The sequence below is a fragment of the Vulpes vulpes genome, chromosome 1 (assembly GCF_048418805.1).
Source record: "Vulpes vulpes isolate BD-2025 chromosome 1, VulVul3, whole genome shotgun sequence".
NCBI lineage: Eukaryota > Metazoa > Chordata > Mammalia > Carnivora > Canidae > Vulpes > Vulpes vulpes.
The window spans coordinates 166,036,118-166,057,318 of record NC_132780.1 but is presented as its reverse complement, the minus strand read 5'-3'; the positions used below and the strand labels follow the sequence as shown (position 1 = coordinate 166,057,318).

Genomic DNA, 21,201 nt, shown 5'->3' with positions numbered 1-21,201 from the left:
AAACAGTGATTTTCAACCCTATTTTTGGGAGACGTAAAGCCCAATCATACCAGTAAAAGTAGTTCCCTATGACTACCACTAAGGAAAGGTGGGATGTATCTAGAAGAGAAGAACAAGAAATCTTAAAAAAAAAAAAAAAAAGTCTCTTATGAGACAATTCTGATTATGTATCCTCTAAAGGAGACAGAACCAGTCTACCTCCAGTGCCTTCTACTCCTAATACTATGACCAAGATTTTACTAACTATATGAGAGCAAGCTTATCTTATGAAATCCTATTCTATTGAAACTTTTCTTGAAATATTTTTATTCAGAACCAAGAAATCACTGCAATCAACCTTAATCCCAAGATTCAAAGCAAAAAATCCACACCCTGAAGCAATTCTACCTCTTGGCTAATAAAGTGAAAAGAAAAGGTATAGGTTGGGTCAACTGCCCAATTAACTACAAAAGTAGTTAATTTTTTATGTCAAACCCTTTCTTTTCTATAGAAATGTGTAGTGAAGTGCCTATACCTCAATTTCTTATTGTTGCTCAACATGTTAAGCCCAATGGGGTTGCCTTTCAAAGGTTTTAAATTTTCAGCCTTGTTTCGTCTTGCACATGTCTTCCAGGGATCACCAGAACTGGTAGAAACAATTTCAGACTGACGATTTAACTGTAAAAAGATCCATAAACATTGAAGACTCAATAAACACCATAATACGATTACTTGAAAACCTATTTTTTTAAAAAGCTGTAACAATTGTACCAGCCATCGGAGATGGGAGAGAGGGATGACACTGGCATGAATTTAAGGAAAATTCAACTGCAATACTTTTTTTTCCTAAGGATAACACAAATATGTAGGAATATTCATTGCACCAGACATTCAATAAAAGCTTTCAGACTCATTGAGACAAAAGTCTTCAGTTCTTAGTGATAATTTACCCAAAACGACACTTTAAAAATCATTATTTTCGAAGCTTTATTTTGAAGCAATAGTCAAATATTTTATTTTATTTTTCATTCATTTATAAAATATAGTCTCAAGAAGAAAGGAACATGGCTTCCCTCCCCCCAAATGATCTCTACAGAAACCTAACAGTTCCCCTAAAAAAAAACTCCCACAAAAAAGATCTCCTGAGTACAGAGTTCATTGTGCCAACACCATTCTTATTTTAAGCATATCAACATTATAAAATTCCAAAAAAAGACCTATTTTGATACAGTGCTTATCACTTTCTCCTCCTTGAGACATTTCTTTACTTCCTAATCTTTTACAGCCATGGGCTTCAGACTCCTCCACTTCTGGTAATGGCAGATTAGGTAATGAAGATCAATTTCCTTCTACTATCTGAAAACTAGGAAAAAAGCTAGACAAAAGACACATTAAAAATATTTGTGTTTGAGACATCTGAGGGCTCTGAAAGCAATAAAGAATTAGGAATTAAGATTAGGAACAAGGAACTCAGGGATCTGAGCTCAGATTTATATTTTCCCCTGAGGCATCTATTGATTCCAGAAGATGTAGTTGAGAGGCTAAGCTGAACTTTCAACAGAGAGCTAGAAAGACAAAAAGTAGAGATGAAGATCCACCATATATGAAGGGCTTTGTAAGCCCCTCAAAATTTGAATCAGAATTATATCCTATGAATAACAGCCTTCATATAGATTGAAATACAGCTTCTAATCAACTTGACCCTCAGTTCAATTAAGGCAGTTCTCAAATTTTTAGTATAAATCAGAATTACCTCAATGATTTGTTAAATTGTTGTGTCAAATCTTTACAGTTTATTCTTATTAGGTCTGGGATGGGCCTAATAATGTGCATTTCTAGTGAGTATCAGTGATGCTGATATTGCCAATCAGAGACCATACTTGGAGAACCACTGAATTAAGGTGATTGATCTGAGACTGAGATTATTAATGCTCCTAGTACTAGACAGAAGTAAATAATATCCACTCCAGAAATAAGTAATTTTCTAGGCCTCAAATTATCCCTTTGACTTTTCATATGCAATAGTTACCATTAATAGCAAACTCAAAGAAATTAGGCAATGTGATCAAAACCAAGAGAAACAACTGATAACAGGAAAAAAAAAACCATTGGGGATAAAGATACTGGAATTATCACTCTCTTTCATTTATAAACAAAGTACAATCATTTTTGCATTGGGGACCCTTTCTCACAGGAAATAACAGCGTTACCATGGAAAGATAACAATTTCAGAATCTACAGACTTGTCTTTCTAGCCAGGTAACTTTCCTTGTAATCATGGGATTATTTCATGCATTAACCAAAATATACACAAATTGCTCAGCCCTGGAATGAGCATATAGGTCAGAATTCAGTAACCAATAGTTCTCACTCAATTAGAAATACATGTATCTTCTCTTAGAAAGCTCATAAATTGGGGCACCTGGGTGGCTCAGTTGGTTAAGCACTGGACTCTAGATTTTGGCTCATGTCATGATCTCATGGGTTGTGAGACTGAGCCCCGTTATCAGGCTCCATGCTCAGCAGGGAGTCTGCTTGAGAGTTCCTCCCTCTACCCCTCCCCCCCCCATTATATTAAGAAAAAAGAAGCTCCATAAATCCATAAATTACTTTATCATAAACTGGTTATTAAGATGCATTTAGCTGAGAAAACTTAGGCCTATCCAGTTATTGTGACCTAGGACCACTCCCATGTTATTTTGAAAAAAAAAAAAAAAAATGCCCTAAATCAATGAATGGTTGTCAAAGTGTGGTTCGCTAGACCAACACAACCAGCATCCTTTTGGAACACTTTAAAATGCAAATTAGCAAGTCCCTCTCCAGATCTAAATTAGAAACTTTCAAAATGGGTTTCAGCAATCTTTTTATTGAACCTTCCAGGTGATTCTGATGTACACTAACATGGAAAAGCCACTGTTTCAGATAACTTTGATACATATCCTGTTAAGAATCTCAGAAGTATGGAAAATTGGTCAGTATCACTCATCACCAGGGAAATATAAATCAAAACCACAATGAGATACCACCTCACACCTGTCAGAATGACTAAAATTAACTTAGGAAACAACAGCTGTTGGCAAGGATGCAGAGAAAGGAGAACCCTTTTTGCACTATTGTTGGGAATGAAAACTGGTGTGAAAAAAGAGAAAAGAAAAGAAAAGAAAAAAGAAAAGAAAAGAGAAAAGAAATGAAAAGAAAAGAAAAGAAAACTGGTGCAGCACTCTGGAGAACCTTCTGGAGGTTCCTGAAAAAGTTAAAAATAAGGGCACTTGGGTGGCTCAGTCAGTTTAAGCGTCTGCCTTTGGCTCAGGTCATGATCCCGGGGTCCTGGGATCAAGCCCCACATCAGGCTCCCTTCTCAGTGGGGAATCTGCTTCTCCCTCTACCCTTAACCCCACTCGTATGCTCACTCTTTCTCTCTCAAATAAAAATAAAATCTTTTTGAAAAAAAAAAGTTAAAAATAGAACTACCCTACAACCCAGCAATTGCACTACTATCCAAAGGATACAAAAATGCTGATTTGAAGGGGCACATGCACCCCAATGTTTACAGCAATACTGTCAACAATAGCCAAATTACGGAAAGGGCCCAAATGTCCATAGACAGATGAATGGTTAAGATGTGGTGTATATATATATATAAAATGGAATAGAGCCATGAAAAAGAATGAACCCTTGCCATTTGCAACAGTGTGGATGGAACTAGAATATATTACACTTAGTGAAATAAGTCAGAGAAAGACAAATACTGTATGATTTCACTAACAGGTGGATTTTAAGAAATAAAACAGATAAACATAGGGGAAGGGAAAGAAAATAAGATAAAAACAGAGAGAGAGGTAAACCATAAGAGACTAGTAACTACAGAGAACAAACTGAGGGTTGCTGGAAGGGAAGAGAATGGGGGAGGATGTACTAAGTGGGTGATGGGCATTAAGGAGGGCATTTGTTGGGATGAGCACTGGGTGTTACAGGTAAGCAATGAATCACTAAATTCTACTCCTGAAACCAATACTATGCTATATGTTAACAAATGTGAATTTAAATAAGAATTAAAATATAAAATAAATAAGAAATTAAGATCAATAAAGTAATGCATGGCAAATGGCAAACAACTGCCACACTTGAACTTCTTATTCAGAGAGCTTAATAAAGAAGGCATTCTGGTTAACATAACAGAAAGTGTATTTGATGATGTTCTCAAAATGAAATACAATAGTAAATTTTATATAACACTTTTTGTTACTCAGAGTGTTGTAAAGTAGATAGCACAGCATCAAAATACAAGTGAATGAAAGTATTTCACCAATAGTCCAATCATTTTGATCAAATTTCATAGCCTTTTGATGCCATGATACAACTACAAAATTTAGACTATTTCAAAGGCTGCATGTGGGGAAACCTGGGTGGCTCAGTGAATGAGCATCTGCCTTGGACCCAGGGCATGATCCCAGGATCTGATATCAAGTCCCACATCAGGCTCCCTGTGTTAAATGATTAGACACTTAAAATGATTAGACATTAAAGACATTTAAATTCTTAAAAACAAAATGGATATTGAAACAAAAAAGAATGCTAACAAAAAAAAAAAAAAGAATTAGACACCATGGAAAAAACAAAATTTTCAAAGAGAACCAATAGAAGTTCTACAAATGATAAATGCCTTTTTTTTTTCCTTAAGGGGCACCTGGGTCACTCAGTTAAGCGTTTGACTCTTGATCTCCACTCAGGTCTTAATCCCAGGATCATGAGTTAAAGCCCCAGGATGGACTCCATGCTGGGTATGGAGCCTACTTTAAAAAAATAACTAAATAATTAAAACATTTTTTAAAAGAAAAAAGATGAACCCAACAAAAATAATAAGTAGCAGATTAGACAAAGCTAAAGACAAAATTTAGTGAATTAAAAGACAGTGAAGGAAATTACCTAGATACGGTATAGGGATGATTTTGTTCTTTGCCATTTATCTTTTATCCTTTTTTATATAAACTACAGGTTAGGGGTAGCTTAGTGGGTCAGTGGTTGAGCGTCTGCCTGTGGCTCCAGTTGTGATCCTAGTGTCCTGCAACTGAGTCCCTGCAGGGAGCCTGCTTCTCCCTCTGCCTATGTCTCTCACGAATAAATAAGTAAAATCTTGGTAATATCCACAGATACAATGACTAAAATATTTTCACAACTAATGAAAGACATGTATCCTTTCTCTAAAGAGGCACAATGAAACTAGAGAAGCCAAAGGCAAAAGGGTTATTCTATGAAAGGTGAAGAATACTAAGACATTTTTAATCAAAATAAAGGCTTTCTCCTAATTCCATTATCATTTGAGAAGAGGAGCTATATTAGTTTAAACCAATGATCCATAGGGACCAAATATTACCTACAAGCCATTAAAAATCCAGAAATATGTAACCCCTTAGGATATACAAAGAGGGATCCCTGGGTGGCGCAGCGGTTTAGCGCCTGCCTTTGGCCCAGGGCGCGATCCTGGAGACCCGGGATCGAATCCCACGTCGGGCTCCCGGTGCATGGAGCCTGCTTCTCCCTCTGCCTGTGTCTCTGCCTCTCTCTCTCTCTCTCTCTCTCTGACTATCATAAATAAATAAAAATTAAAAAATAATTTTAAAAAAAAAGGATATACAAATTCTTTCTAAATGGCAAACAGGCATGAATAATTTTAAGGCAATTAAATCCTAAGCCCTCAATCTCCATTTTCACAATTTCTTAACACTGATTTACTTTAAAACCCATCTGTATAAAAGGCTTCATACAGTATCTCCCTTCCCAACAGACCTTTATCTGTTCTACAAAAGAAAGACATAAGTCTCACCTATTGCATTAGAATCTAAAAATCTCCAAAAAGGAACAATTGGAAATACTGGAATCTCTTTTGGCACAAAAAATGATAGTAGGTCTTCATATCTTTCCCTGTTTTATAAATATTTTGTTAAATATGCTTCTAACCATAGGTTAGAAACTAGATATTCTACACCAAAGTTATATTTCCTTAATTTCACTGCAAAATTAAAAGCAAAAGTGATAAAAATTTGCATTTACTGGCTTTGTATATTCTATTCCAATTATAATCAAGAAAAGCATTGACCCAAGGAGAAAATCAAGTGAGAACACCTCAAAGAAAGCATAAGTTTTTAAAATGAGACTGAAATCTGCTGTGCCTTATTACAACCAAGTAACAAACTCAGGTCAAAACCAAGGCCATATTTTCTACCTGAAGTGAAATGAAATGGCTGCCATGAAGATACAAACTAACATGTATACTTGAAGTGAAAACTGAAAACAAATATTTACAGATAAATAGTATATCTGATTTAATTGACTGGCAGGACCATATGGACTGGTCTTGTCAAATAAAGTATAAATAGGTATTTTCCACAGAGTAAATGAACAAAATATGCAGTTCCATATTAAAAAAAATACACAAAACAAAAATTACAAAGTATTTCACAAAAAAAAATGATAATGGCAAAGGCAATATCCTGAAGTTAACAAGATTTCAATTTTTAAAATTATTTCTCAAGTATCTAGTTTTAGGGATGCCTGAGTGCCTCAGTGGTTGAGCATCTGCCTTCGGCTCAGGGTGTGATCCTGGGATCCAGGACTGAGTCCCACACATGGGGCTCCTTACACGGAGCCTGCTTCTCCCTCTGCTTGTATCTCTGCTTCTCTCTCTGTGTCTCTCATGAATAAATAAAATCTTTAAAAAAAAAGAAAGTATCTAGTTTTAAAAAAAGGAATCTAAAAGTAGCAAGCATAATAATTGGCTACTTGTTAAATTTGATAAAGCCTTTTTAGTATACCAAATTCAGAAGTGCAATAACTCTAATGACTGGATCACAAATTATTTTTAACTTTTAAATATTAAGTTGCTATGTGGTTTTTGGCATTTAATTCAAAAGAAAAGAACTGAAGGATAATGCTATAACAAAACTCTATCCTTCTCCTAAGAGGCACAGTTAGCTAAGTAGCAGACTCTAGGTTTTGGCTCAGGTTGTGATCTCAAGGTTTGGGGATCAAGCCCTAGGCTACCAGTGGCATCTGCTTGAGAATCTCTCTACCTCTCCCTCTCCCTCTGCCCCTCCCCACTCCACACTCAATTGTGCATGTGCACTCTCTCTCTGTAATAAATAAACCTTAAAAAAGAAAAAGAAGAAAACTGCTACTGAAAGTTTTATTCTAGCAATAAGTAATACTTGTTCATGGATATGTGAACCAAATGAATAAAGAAGAAAAACATCAGCACTACTCATCTTAAGAAATACATTTCCAATATTATTTTTTTTTAATTTTATTTATTCATGAGAGACACAGGGCGGGGGGCAGGCAGGCACAGACACAGGCAGAGGGAGAAGCAGGCTCCATGCAGGGAGCCTGACATGGGACATGATCCCGGGTCTCCAAGATCACACCCTGGGCTGAAGGCGGCCCCAAACTGCTGAGCCACTCGGGCTGCCCTCCAATATAATTTTACATAATAGATTCAATGATTACAAATACCTGTAATATATTTTTGAATCTTTAATAAATTATAAGGATAATTCCATCCAGTAAAAAAATACTTAGAACCATGTAGTGACAATTATTTACTGTCAAATTTCAATAAATATATATCTATTTAATGTTAAATTTCAATAAATACATATCTCTCAAAAAAGAGATGGTACATGTATTTTTAAAATAGATGATGCTGAGTATCAAATTAGAATTACCTTTAGAGATAACTGGATACACATAAACATAATTTAAGTTTTATTTTAAAATATCCCCACTTACATCCTTAAAAATGTATAAGGCAGGGATCCCTGGGTGGCGCAGCGGTTTGGCGCCTGCCTTTGGCCCAGGGCGCGATCCTGGAGACCCGGGATCGAATCCCACATCGGGCTCCCGGTGCATGGAGCCTGCTTCTCCCTCTGCCTGTGTCTCTGCATCTCTCTCTCTCTGTGTGTGACTATCATAAATAAATAAAAATTTAAAAAAAATGTATAAGGCATTTTAAAAAAAAATTAAGGGCATCTTCAAAGAAAAAAAAAAAACCACGTAAATTGAAAACCAATGTCACAGAAGTTAGTAACTGAAAACATCCTTTATTTTCCCTGCAAACTACACTGTATTTTTGTCCACTTGAAGAACACCTAACAGCAGCACTCTAAGCAATCAAGATGTTAAAATAAAAGCTAGAGAAAACTGCAATGTGAAAACCTTGTGGTTTTTAGTGTAACTTTATAAATGAAAATTTTAGAGTACTAAGAGAAAAACTTCAAATTCTATAAATTCTTTAATTACAACAAAGTAGAGATGCTGTGGGAGAAAGAAAAAACAAAGAGATTGGCGGAGATTAAACTTAAAAGTCACTAAAATATTATTCAACGGTAAGTATAAGAAATATGTGAAGAGGGTGCTATGTCAGATGGGTAAAAATTGAAGTTTGACCACACACTTCTCAAGGTTACAAAGAAATATATTATTAGTGGGAATGGCAAATGCTAATTTCCATGAATGAGGCATTTAGCAATAACTAGAAAAATTACATGTAAATTTACCCTCTGTAATAGCAACTGCAATTCTAGGAATCTATCCCAAAATATACTATAAAGACATGAGAAGACATAAGCATGAGGCTGGCTGGCTTGCTTGTTTGCTTTATTTATTTATTTAGGCATAAGGCATTATTAAAGCACTATTTATAATAGCAAAAGACTGGGAAAGACCTCTGCTCATCACTAGGGAGCCAACTAAATATCTACTGTTCATTCTACTCACTGGAATACTACGTAACAACAAAAGAGATAATATAGATTTCTAAGTACTTTACTAGTGGAGTGATCCACAGACCAAACTGCTAAAGTAAAACAATCAAGGTAATAAGCAGTGTGGATAGTTTCTCTGAGAAGGGTTGTATATTCCATTAAAAATGAAAGAAAAGAACAATGAAAGGCTAAATCCATGTGATTTTTTTTTTAAGTTGCCCATTAGTGAAAGAGAAAAGGATAGAGGGAATCAAAATAAAACCTAGATTTCTCTAATAAAACTTCTTTTGTAAATAGGACTTTGGAATCATGTATTTCTTGTGTAATTATAAAACAACTTATTGTGTAATTATAAAACAACTTAAATCATTTCAATTGATTTAAAAACACAGTAATTTAGAGGCACCTGTCTGGTTCAGTCCGAGAAGATGAACCTGGGGTTGTAAATTCAAGCCCCAGGTTGGGTGGAAAGATCACTTAAAATAAATAAAAAATATTTTAAAAATTCACTTTAAATAAAACCACAGGGGATCCCTGGGTGGCTCAGTGGTTTAATGCCTGCCTTCGGCACAGGGTGTAATCCTGGAGTCCCGGGATCGAGTCCCACATCAGGCTCCCTGTATGGAGCCTGCTTCTCCCTCTCCCTGTGTCTTTGCACCTCTCTCTCTCTCTCTCATGAATAAATAAAATCTTAAAAATAAAAAATAAAATAAAAAAATTTTTAAAACCCAAGTAATTTAAACACACATTCCTGGTGGGCTATATACCTGGTGGTGCCACCAAAAACTAACAAGCAAACAGAAGGAAAAAAATTTTAATTACGTTATTAGCAATTATATTTGTATTGGTATTGTGAAACTATTTATCTAATAGGACAAAACAAATAAGCAACTAAGTTAACATCATTAGGAGCAAAGAAACTAAACCCAGAACCCATAAAAGGAAAACAATTTTGATATATTTGACAACATAAGAAAAAATGTTCTCCAAAGCAATAATCGCCAAAAGCAAAGACAAAAGACTAGTGGGAAAAAACTCGTTTAAAATATTAGCAGATAGTATCACAGCAAGGGGCCAATTTCTCCAACACTTTGTACTTATTCAAACCTAGGAAACCATTGTAAGATTCAAATCATTGTAAATACTAACGTGCAAAAGAAATTTTTCTAATTAAACCATGTCATGCCATTATTATAAGATGCATCTAGACAGATTTCAGAGTTGTCAAAAATGTGTGTCTGGGCTCAACATAAAAAGAATTCCTATGAATCATAACATTCTAAAGACTAAATAGAAAAATAGGCAAAGGATATTAAATGATACTATCCAAAAGGAAATAAAGGACTACACATATGAAAACATTCAACCTCATTTATAGTAAAAGAAATGAAAATTAAGACTACACCAAGATACAGTTTTTTGCTGACAAAGCTCAAAAGATCGATAACTGTGACAACTGTGTGGGAAAACAGGCATACTCAGACATTGCTGGTAAAAGTGTAAATCAGGTATAACAAAATTAGAAGTGTACATGTCTTGATACAGCAGCTCTATTGTTAGGAATTCATCCTACAGATTTGCTAGTATTTATGCAAAATCACCCATACTGAGGTGACTTAACTATTTCAGGGTGAAAAGAAAAGGGGGACAACACCATAAATATCCTTCAATATGGTGGTATTGGACAAGAACAATACATCATACAATGGAATACTATACACCCAGGGAAAAGAACAAGGGTGTTTTTAATGGACTCATGGATGGTCTCTAATAATTTTTTTTAAAAAAAATTTTTAAAGACTAAATAGCATGTACAGTATGGTACTGTGTTAATATAAGAGAGTAGGGCAAAAAATATATATTTTCTTCATAATGCATAAAATCTCTGATGGAATAAACAGGAAACTGGGAACACACTAGCCTCTGGGGTGGGTAAGTGGGTGGTTGGGAATTTCAATTAAAAAATGGAAAAATCTTCATTTGATATATTAGCTTTTAGTATATAACCTAAAAAATTTACCAAAAAAAGTCAGAAAAGCAACACTTGCCTTTTTTCCTTTTGAGGTCTCAGAATCCTCATCTTCATCTACACTGAGTAGATTTGCCTCGCTACAGAGAAAATAAGGGGGGGGGGGGTAAATCTTAAGTGACAATTACAACTCACACATTAAATTCAGAAGTATATTTATTGTCTTTGTTTACCTAATTCAGGGATCTGAAAACTTTTCTATAAAAAGCCAGAGATTAAATTAGGCTCTGTAGACTATACAGTCTCTCTACTAATACTCTACTATTTTAGTATGAAAGTAGCCACAGATCATTTGTATGGCTGTATTCCAATAAAACTATTAACAAAAGCCAATGGTGGGCCAGACTAGGCCAGTGGGCCATGGTCTGCTGACCCCTGCTACAAACATAATTTTTGTTCCCTTAACTGTAGATTTCACATATAGTCACTCATTTTTCCTGTCTTGGATTTAAAATTAGAGGAAAAGAACAGCAAAACAAAATAGAGAAAAAATGGTAAGAAAACCTTAACTAATGTAAAAAAAAAAAAAAAAAGTAATTCCAATGATGTTACCACAGTAAAAGTTACTTTCACAAATCTTAGAAATATCAACACTTTAGAATACTTGAGATTCTAAAAGATCAGACTAATATATCTATTAATAGTTCAATTTATCCTCAAGATATTACAAAAGCTAAAGCTCCTAAGGATCCTCTTATAATGAGACAGAGTATAATTCATAAATTAAATATACATAACAGGTAACACCTTAAAATACAAATTTACATAATCATGACATATCTAACAAAGAAAGCTAAAATACATTCTTCTAAAGACAACTCTGCTATTTTAGTAAATCCTAGCTATTTATAATAAAAATATAAAATGTTCCATTACCATCTACACATACCCCAACTGTTTTAGTACTAAAAATTCTCCTTCCAAACATTTTACAAAATGTTTAAAAGGTGACCTGCTTCCCACTTAATTTCAGATTTAATTCCAATTTTTCAAAAATAAATACTAAGAGTCTATAATAAAAAAAGTATTTAAAATTTTAAAAGTCAGAAATAAAAAAAGAGAAAGACAACCATAAAACACCAATTTTATCTGAAAACAGTTCAAAGCTCTCCTTCAAATAAAAGTTCACTTCAATTCAAAATCTCATAGGTGAAGGTACATAAAAATGGTAATGAACAGAGCTATTGCCCAACAGAAGTGAAGCTCCCACAATATTTAGCCAATATACTCTGATTTCTTATGTAATAATTTTTTAAAATACTTATAGGTTTGGTAGAACTATATGTATTTATAAATAATGTATATATCTGTGTGTATATATAATGTATATATATATATATTTGTGTATTTCTGAATATGTGCTAGCCAGTGGAAAACCAGATTAATAAATCATGGCACCTAATAGCAATGGTGAATCGGTAATACAAATCTCATGATATGCAAAAAGGTTCTATTAAAACTATCATTTAAATTTTACAATGCAGACATTTCAAGCACACAAAGTATAATTAATTCGTTTAACATCTGCTTGGGTCAACATCTGTGTTTACCATTTAATACTGTTTCTGCTTTCTCTGGTGGTAACGTGATCTAAGATGGAGGGGCAACTGTTAAGAAAGATACTATAGAACTTAAACTTCCACACAAAATTCAGAGGTTTTCAAATCAGTGCCTGAACAGAATGTCATCTCTAAAAAAATTTTCTTTAACTGAAAATCTTCAATAGTCAATTTTAAATTGTATGCTTATATGTATTACATGCACATACTAACACATTTCAAAAAATTGAAAATATAACAGCAAAATTACTTAATAAAAAACCCCTGCATTTTCTTTCCTTCATGTTATGTAATAAACGTTTATTTATTTATTTTTGTAATAAACGTTTTATAAGTAAAGAATATTATGCTCTTAAAAATACTTCCATGGAATATAAGTCATTTTTTAATGAAATGTTATTCATATAAAATATCTGAGGGGGGGAAAAAAAGTTCTTACTCTTTATCTGTGTCTCCTTCACTTTCGTCTCCATGATCAAAGCTCCAATTATTTTTAAAACCTCCATCTCTCTTAGATTCTGATCTAGCCAAAGCTGAAATAAAAAAAAGAACTGAGATAAGTATTCAGTAGAACCATTAAATTTAAAATAAAATTGAGCATTTCCCAAGCTCTTTTGTTAGTCTAGATTCTCTTAATTTTCTTGCTTTTTGACTATTTCTTATAAACATCTTATTTCCTCTAAAACAAAAAACACGTTAAAATCTGTTTTTGCTAATGTACAGTTGTTCATATGCATGAGTTTATTACCAAAGAAGAAACCCAAATTAGTAAAATATAATAAAAATGAGGGGAAGCACATGAATATGTATGAAATATATAAAAATCAACCCTGTATCTCCATGTTTAATTGATAATCTTATAAATTAGTACCCATTAATTAGTATGCCCTATTTACTTCAGTCAATTATCTCCACCTTTTAATAGAAGAGAAATCAAAATTTTCTGCATTGACAATATGGTGAACTTGATGTACAGGAAAACTCTCTAGGTTAGAACACCAAACATGCTCACAATGAGTTTAAAAGAATTAAGTGTATAGCTTAAACTTCCTGAAGCCATAAACAACTAGAAAATGGGAACTCAGAGACATAAATGAGGTTCTGAAGCTGGCATTTGTCTTGGGAGTCATGTGACAAAAACCTGATGGACTAGGGATTTAAGATCGAGTTTGGGATGCCAGCAAGATGAGAGGACAGACTGAAGAGTAGAAGACCTGAAGGGCAGCCCTCCAATTAGGTGAACAAGGGGAAAAAAGAAACTGAAAAAGAACGAGATTAATTATGATGTATTGTCTTTGCTCTGGGTTTCTGGGTTGAACTGAAGACATACAAAGTGTATTTACCCCATGGTTAAGGAATCCCTAACCATAAACTCACAATTACTCAGGTTTGGGACCAGAATTTTCATAACTATATCTATGTGGCCCTGAAAAGTCTATAATTAAAATAGTCTCACAAGAAAAGATGCTGAATATCACTAGATGTCAGGGAAATGCAAATCGAAACTATAATTAGATACTACTTCACACCCACTGTAGAATGGCTATTACATTTTTTTAAAACCTAAAATAGGGGATCCCTGGGTGGCTCGGCAGTTTGGCGCCTGCCTTTGGCCCAGGGTGTGATCCTGGAGACCCCAGGATGATCAAGTCCCACGTCCGGCTCCCTGCATGGAGCCTGCTTCTCCCTCTGTAAATAAAGTTTAAAAAAAAAAAACTAAAATAGTAAGTACTGACAAGGATGTGGAAAAATTGGAACTTCTATGCATTGCTGGTGGGAATGTAAAACAGTGCAACCACGATGGAAAGGTATGGCAGTACGGCAGTTCCTCAAAAAGTTAAACATAGGGACTCCTGGGTGGCTCAGCGGTTGAGCGTCTGCCTTTGGTCTAGGGTGTGATCCCGGGATCCAGGACTGAGCCCCACTTCAGGCTCCTTGCAGGGAGCCTGTTTCTCCCTCAGCCTGTGTTTCTGCCTCTTTCTTTCTCTCTGTCTCTCATGAATAAATAAAATCTTAAAAAAAAAAAAAAAAGTTAAACAGAATTACTCTATGATCTAGAAGTCTCACTTCCAGGTATATAATCAAAATAAATGAAAGCATGTACTCTGATACCTGTAAACCAACAGGTGTAGTAGCATTAATCATAATAGCCAAAGGTGAAAACAACCTAAGTGTCCGTCAAAGGTGAATTAATAAGTAAAATGTGGTGTATACAGGTACCTGTGTATACACACACACACACACACACGAATATTATGCAGCCATAAGGGAATGAAATTGATACATGCTACAACATGAATGAATTCTGAAAACATTACAATGAGTTAAATAAACTAGACATAACAAATTTTTGCCACAATAAAAAGCTCTTTTTAAAGGCAAAAAAAAAAAAAATGCCTCTACCTGACTGAATCAAATATAAATCCTCCCTAAAAAAATATAAAATTTCAATACAAGCCTCAAAAAAAGTTTCAAAGAATAAGAGCTCACAACCAAAAATATCATAAAATAGGAAGGAACAAGTCACAATGAGCAAATCTGAAACTTCTGACATACATACTGGAATTGGACAAATAATAAACAGTATATAATGGAAGCAAGGTTTCTCTCTGTCAGAGAAAGAGGTTACAAATAAGCAACAGAAGAAAACTATAATGAACTCTATTCATTCTAATGATACTAGAGTAAGAGTTATCAGTATGAACTCAATCTTTCTTTGATACATATACAGATAGATAAAAGTAATATATATAGGTATGTCTTGTACCATGGGTTAGTAGTATACAGAACTAAAGCTTTATCCTCTAAGATCTAGAAAACAGTGACACCCCAGTGGCAACAAGCACACTTAAAGTCAGATCTTGATTTCTATTTGCTTTTAAAGATCTTATTTATTTATTTGAAAGAGAGAGAGGAGAGGGAGAAGCAAGCTCCCCACTGAGCAGGGAACCCAGTGCAGGGCTTGATCCCAGGACCCTGAGATCATGACCTGAACTGAAGGCTGCCACTTAACCAACTGAGCCACCCAGGTGCCCCCAGATTTTGATTTCCAAATTCTCTAATAAAAGAATTTATTATTTTCTAAAAGAAATTACTGATTATAAGGATGGAGCAGAAAAAATGTAAGATTAGTCTGGATCTTGGGGGCCTGTTTTCTACACCAGGAAATAAGGAGGTTCATTTGTTTAAAAAGATGAGGGAATGTCAAAAGATCTCAGGAGCGAAACTGAACCTCTTAATAGTTGAACAAAGGTGAAATAATTTTAGCCAAACTAACAACAGTACTGGATTATAACCCCCAAAGTAAAACATTCACAAATCCATACTGACATAAATAACTGAATAAGAAAACAAATAGGGAGAAAAAAACATATCTTCCTTTAAAAAGAATTCCAAATTATATTCTTTCCTGTGAAATATGAAACTTAGTTCCCCTTCCCTTCAGTATGGACTGGACTTGGTAACTCATTTCCAGGAACTGACTACAGAAAGGGGAAAAACAATAAATTGACATTGAGAAATCTGACAATCATTACTTCAGCCATAAGGTTAACATCAAAAGTAGGAAATACTGTTTAATATGATGTAATGAATATGCCACTTCAGTTCAGTGGTCTTCTTCCCAAACCTCATAATGTCAGTTTAATCGTGAGAAAACACAGATAAATTCAAACTGAGGTATAGTCTACAAAATACCTGACTAGTATGCTTTTAAAACCATCAAAACTATGAAAAACAAAGAAAGATTAAGAAATTGTCATGTATCAAAGGAGACTAAGGAGATGTAACACCAAATGCAGTGTGGTATCCTCGATTGGACACTGGAATTAAAGAAGAACATCAGTGAAATAAGTAGGGAAATCCAAATAAACTGTGTAGTTTATATCAGAGTTTATATCCAATGCTAATCTCCAAGTTTTTGAAAAACATACTATGATTATATAAGGTGCCAACATTATGGGGAGATACATAAATGGTATACAGAAAATATAACATTTTTGAAAATTCTCTATGAATTTAAAACCCTCAAAAGAACTTTTAAAAATCAAATGTAAGGGAACCCTGTGTGGCGCAGCAGTTTGGCGCCTGCCTTTGGCCCAGGGCACGATCCTGGAGACCCGGGATCGAATCCCACGTCGGGCTCCCGGTGCATCGAGCCTGCTTCTCCCTCTACCTATGTCTCTGTCTCTGTCTCTGTCTCTGTCTCTCTCTCTCTCTCTGTGACTATCATAAATTAAAAAAAAAAATCAAATTTAAAATGAACCTGTTTTAAAAAAGAGATGGGGCAGCCCGGGTGGCTCAATGGTTTAGCGTCACCTTCAGCCTAGGGCCTGATCCTGGAGACCCAGGATGGGGAGTCCCACATCGGGCTCCCTGCATGGAGCCTGCTTCTCCCTCTGCCTGTGTCTCTGCCTCTCTCTCTCTGTGTCTCTCATGAATAAATAAATAAAATCTTTTAAAAAAAAGAGAGAGAGAGAGAGAGATGATTAGGGGTGCATGGGTGACTCGGTTAAGCATCTCCCTCTGGCTCATGTCATGATCTTGGGGGCCTGGGATCAAGTCCCACATTGGGCTCTCTGCTCAGTGGGGAGTCTGTTTCTCCCTCTCCCTTTGCTTTTCTCCCCCTGCCCTCCACCACCACTCGTGAGGCTCACACATTCTCTCATGCTGGCTTGCTCCCTCTCTCAAATAAAGAAAATCTTAAAAAAAGATGGTTCGGTAAAGTTATACTACCAAGACAGAAAGGGTAAAAAACTATAATGATTACTAGCCTAAGACTCATAATCCAGCAACTAGTATCTATCAAATGAGTCAAGCAAGTTAATCAAAAAGGTCACCAGGCAGCAAAAAGTCAAGAAGTGTTTATTATTTACACACTAGTGGAACTAGAATTCTATACTCACAATTCTAATAAATCTAGTGATATGATTTCCTAGTTGACAGCAAATTATAACCTATAAATGAATAAATGACAGAATAATCTCATGAAAATTATTATTATTAATAAAAAATTATAAAAAGCAAACACATTTTAAAACCTAAGTTTAGAGCAACTTGGAGTAGGAAAAAAAACTCAATTCCTTGAAAGTCTTTGGGAATATTACCACATCTCAATATCCTGCTATGGTTGACATCAGTAACAAGGAGAGTGGAAAATTATGTCTATTATATTCCACTTATGAAACTGAGTGCAAGAAGAGATAGAGGTTAAAGAGAGATCCCAGTTAAGTAACTCAAATTAAATACATGCATTTTTGTTCATACACTTCACTAAAATGACAGTGATGGAAGGAGGGGAGAGAAAACAGAAACCCTTAAGAACAAAAAGGAGACCAGAAAGGAGAGAACAGTAAATAAGATATGTAACTAAATCAGTGAAAGATGAAAATTTGATGGATGGGGACAAACTGACTTAGTTGACTAAAGAAAGCAAACCTAAATACCTACACAAATATTACCAAACTGACACAACAAGATTTGAACACTGCTGCATCAATAAAAGACACTGAATTATTACAAATCTTTCCATAAAGAAATATTCAGACCCAAAAGGCTTCTTTAGTAATCTCCTTAAAAAAAAAAAAAAAGGTTATTTTTATTTCATGGGAAGTAACTTAGTTCTCTGTTGTTGTTTTTAAGTATAAACTCTACCCTCAACATAGGACTCAAACTCATGTCCCCAAGATCAAGAATCACATGCGCTAACAATTGAGCTAGTCAGGCACCCCTCCAGTAATTTCTTTCAAGCTTCTTCTTTTTCTTTTTTTTAAGATTTTATTTATTTATTCATGAGAGATACAGAGAGAGAAGCAGAGGAAGAAGCAGGCTCCATGCGAGAAGCCCTATGTGGGACTCAATCCCAGGATCGCAGGATCACACCCTGAGTCAAAGACAGGCACTCAACCGCTGAGCCACCCAGGCATCCCTTCTTTCAAGCTTCTAAGAAATAACAATAAACTTATTTTCCCAAAATACAAAAGAAAAAGAAACATTCTACAGTTCATTTTGCAAAGTGATAATACCTAATTCCAAACCTGACAATGACATTCAATGAAGGAAAATTGCCACTCATGGAGATAGATATAAAACCCTAAATAAACTATTAGCAAATCAACTCCCGTAATATGTAAAGAATAGTATATTATAATTAAGCACAGTCTATTCCAAAAGCAAGAGTTAACATTTGAAAATTCGGGGAATCCCTGGGTGGCTCAGCAGTTTAGTGCCTGTCTTCGGCCCGGGGCGTGATCCTGGAGTCCCAGGATCGAGTCCCACATCGCGCTCCCTGCATGGAGCCTGCTTCTCCCTCTGCCTGTGTCTCTGCCTCTCTCTCTCTCTCTCTCTGTGTCTCTCATGAATAAATAAAATCTTAAAAAAAAAATTTTGAAAACTGTAATTCACAAAACAAAAACACTTTGCAAATAACCGAAAACAATTAACATACTGTAAACATTAATCCAACTACATCAATAATCACTCTGAACATCAATGATTTAAATGCACCAATCAAAAGACAGAGGTTCTCAAGTGTATCAAACAAGATCCAACCGTATGACACCTCCAAGAAACATGCCTTAAATAGACACTAGATACATATACATTGAAAGTAAAAGGATGGAGAAAGATATACCATGCAAACAACAATCAAAAGAAGGCAGGAATAGCGTATTTCCAGATAAAACAGATATCAAATTAAGGAAAGTTATTAGAAATAAAAAGGGTATTACATAATGTTAACAGTCAATTCTCAAAGACGACGAACAATCCCTAACAGGTATATACTTAACAACAGTGTCAAATTATGTGAGGCAAAAACGAATAGAACTGCAGGAAGAAATAGATGAACCCATCATCATAGTTGGAAACTATAACATTCCTGTATTAGAAATGGACTGTTCCAGGGAGCAGAAAAACCAGTTGAGAACACAGCTGACCTCAATAAAACCATTGGTCAACTGGAGATTACTGACATCTACAGACCACTTCATCCAAAAACAAAAAAACTATATTTTTCACAAACTCACATAGAACAATCACTGACACTACATTTTGGGCCCTAAAACACTCTAACAAATTTATAGAAACAGAAATCACAAAGTCTGTTCTCAGATCACAATAGGATTAAGCCAGAAATCTATAACAAAAAGCTAAGCTAGAAATCAATATTTGGAAAATCCCAAAACACATGGAAGATTAAATAACATACCTCTAAACAACAAATAAGTCAAAGGAGAAATCTCAAAATAAGTTTAAAAGTATTTTGAACTAAATGAAAACAAAAGCACAACTTGCCAAATTTGTGAGCAACAGTGAAAACAGTGCATAAAAGGAAATTTATAGCATCAAATGCATGTATAAAAGATCTATGGGTGCCTGGGTGGCTCAGTCAGTTAAGCATTCAACTTTCAATCTCAGCTCAGCTCCTGATCTCAGAGTTATAAGTCCAAGCCCCATATTAAAAAAAAAAAAAAAAAAAAAATCTAAAATACATCATCTAAGCTTCCATCTTAGGAAACCAGAAAATGAACAATTCGAATCCCAAATAAGCCAAAGAAAAGATTTAATACAAATTGGAACAGAAATCAATGAAACTGAATAGGTGGGAAAAAAAAATCAACAAAACCAAACATTCTCTGAAGACTGATAAAAATCAACAAGCCTCAAGCCAGGTCAACTAAAAAGAGGACACAAATTACTAATATCAGAAATGAAAAAAAAGGAACATCACTACAGATCCCATGGATGCTAGAAGAGTAAAGGAATACTATTAACAAATCCATGTTCAAATAGATAACCCAGATGAAATGGACAACTTCCTTGAAAAATACAAACTGCCTAAACTCACACATAAAGAAACAATCTAAATAGGCCTCTATCTATTAAAGAAATTGAATCAAGAACTAATTATTTTCCAAAACAGAAAGCACCAAGCCCAGATGGGTTCACCACTGAATTCTACAAAACATTTATGGAAGAAATTGTTATCAACTCTCTATAATCTCTTTCAGAAGATAGAAGCATTCTATGAGACCAACATTACTCTATCAAACCAGACAGAGACATTATAAGAAAACTACAAACAATATCCCCATGAACATAGATGCAAAATGTTAAGGAACTAAATCCAAAAATATGTAAGGAGGATTATATACCATGACCAAATGAGATCTGGCCCAGTTTTGCAAGACTAACTCAACATTCAAAAATAAATTAACAGAATCCATTATGTTGATGAATAGGCTAAAAAACAAAAGTCACATGATCTTATCAATAGAGGCAGAAAAAATTCAACTCCTATTCATGATAAAAAAAAAAAAAACAGTAAACTAGGAATACTAGGGAGCTCCTTAAACTTAATAAAGAATTATCTACAAAAACCTACAGCTAATATCATACATAACGGTGAGAAGTCGGAGCTCTTCCATGAAGATAGGGTACAAGGGGAAAATAATCCTCTCATTATTCCTTTTCAATACTGCACTGGAAGTTCTAGCTAATTCAATAAAACAAGAGAAGGAGATAAGAGGGATATAGATTGGGAAGGAAGAAATAAAATTGTCTTTGCTCACAAATGATATGACCACTTACATAGAAAATCCAAAATAGTCAATAAAAAAAAAAACCTTCTATAACTAATAAGCAATTATAATAAGTCTGCAGGATATAAGGTTAATAAAAAAGATCAACTGCTTTCCAATACACCAGTAATGAAAAAGTGGGATTTGAAATTAAAAACACAATACCACTTATATTAGCACACCCAAAAACATAACACCTAGCTATAAAGCTAATAAAATATGTACAAGATCTATATGAGGAAAGTTACAAACTCTGATAAATGAAACCAAAGTAGAACTAATATCATGGATAGCAC

At 34.6% G+C, this 21,201-nt stretch overlaps 1 protein-coding gene across 9 annotated transcripts in view; it reads right to left on the bottom strand.

The window, feature by feature from the left end:
• SENP6 (SUMO specific peptidase 6) overlaps positions 1–21,201 on the bottom strand; it is a 117,596-nt gene that overhangs the window by 79,441 nt on the left and 16,954 nt on the right. For all 9 annotated transcript variants that reach the window (XM_072735608.1, XM_072735593.1, XM_072735619.1 and 6 more), the window contains exons 2-4: positions 12,766–12,859; positions 10,787–10,847; positions 515–657 (exon numbers count right to left, since the gene is read on the bottom strand). In XM_072735608.1, the coding sequence (XP_072591709.1) occupies positions 515–657; positions 10,787–10,847; positions 12,766–12,859 (298 nt within the window). The remainder of the gene's footprint in view (positions 1–514; positions 658–10,786; positions 10,848–12,765; positions 12,860–21,201) is intronic.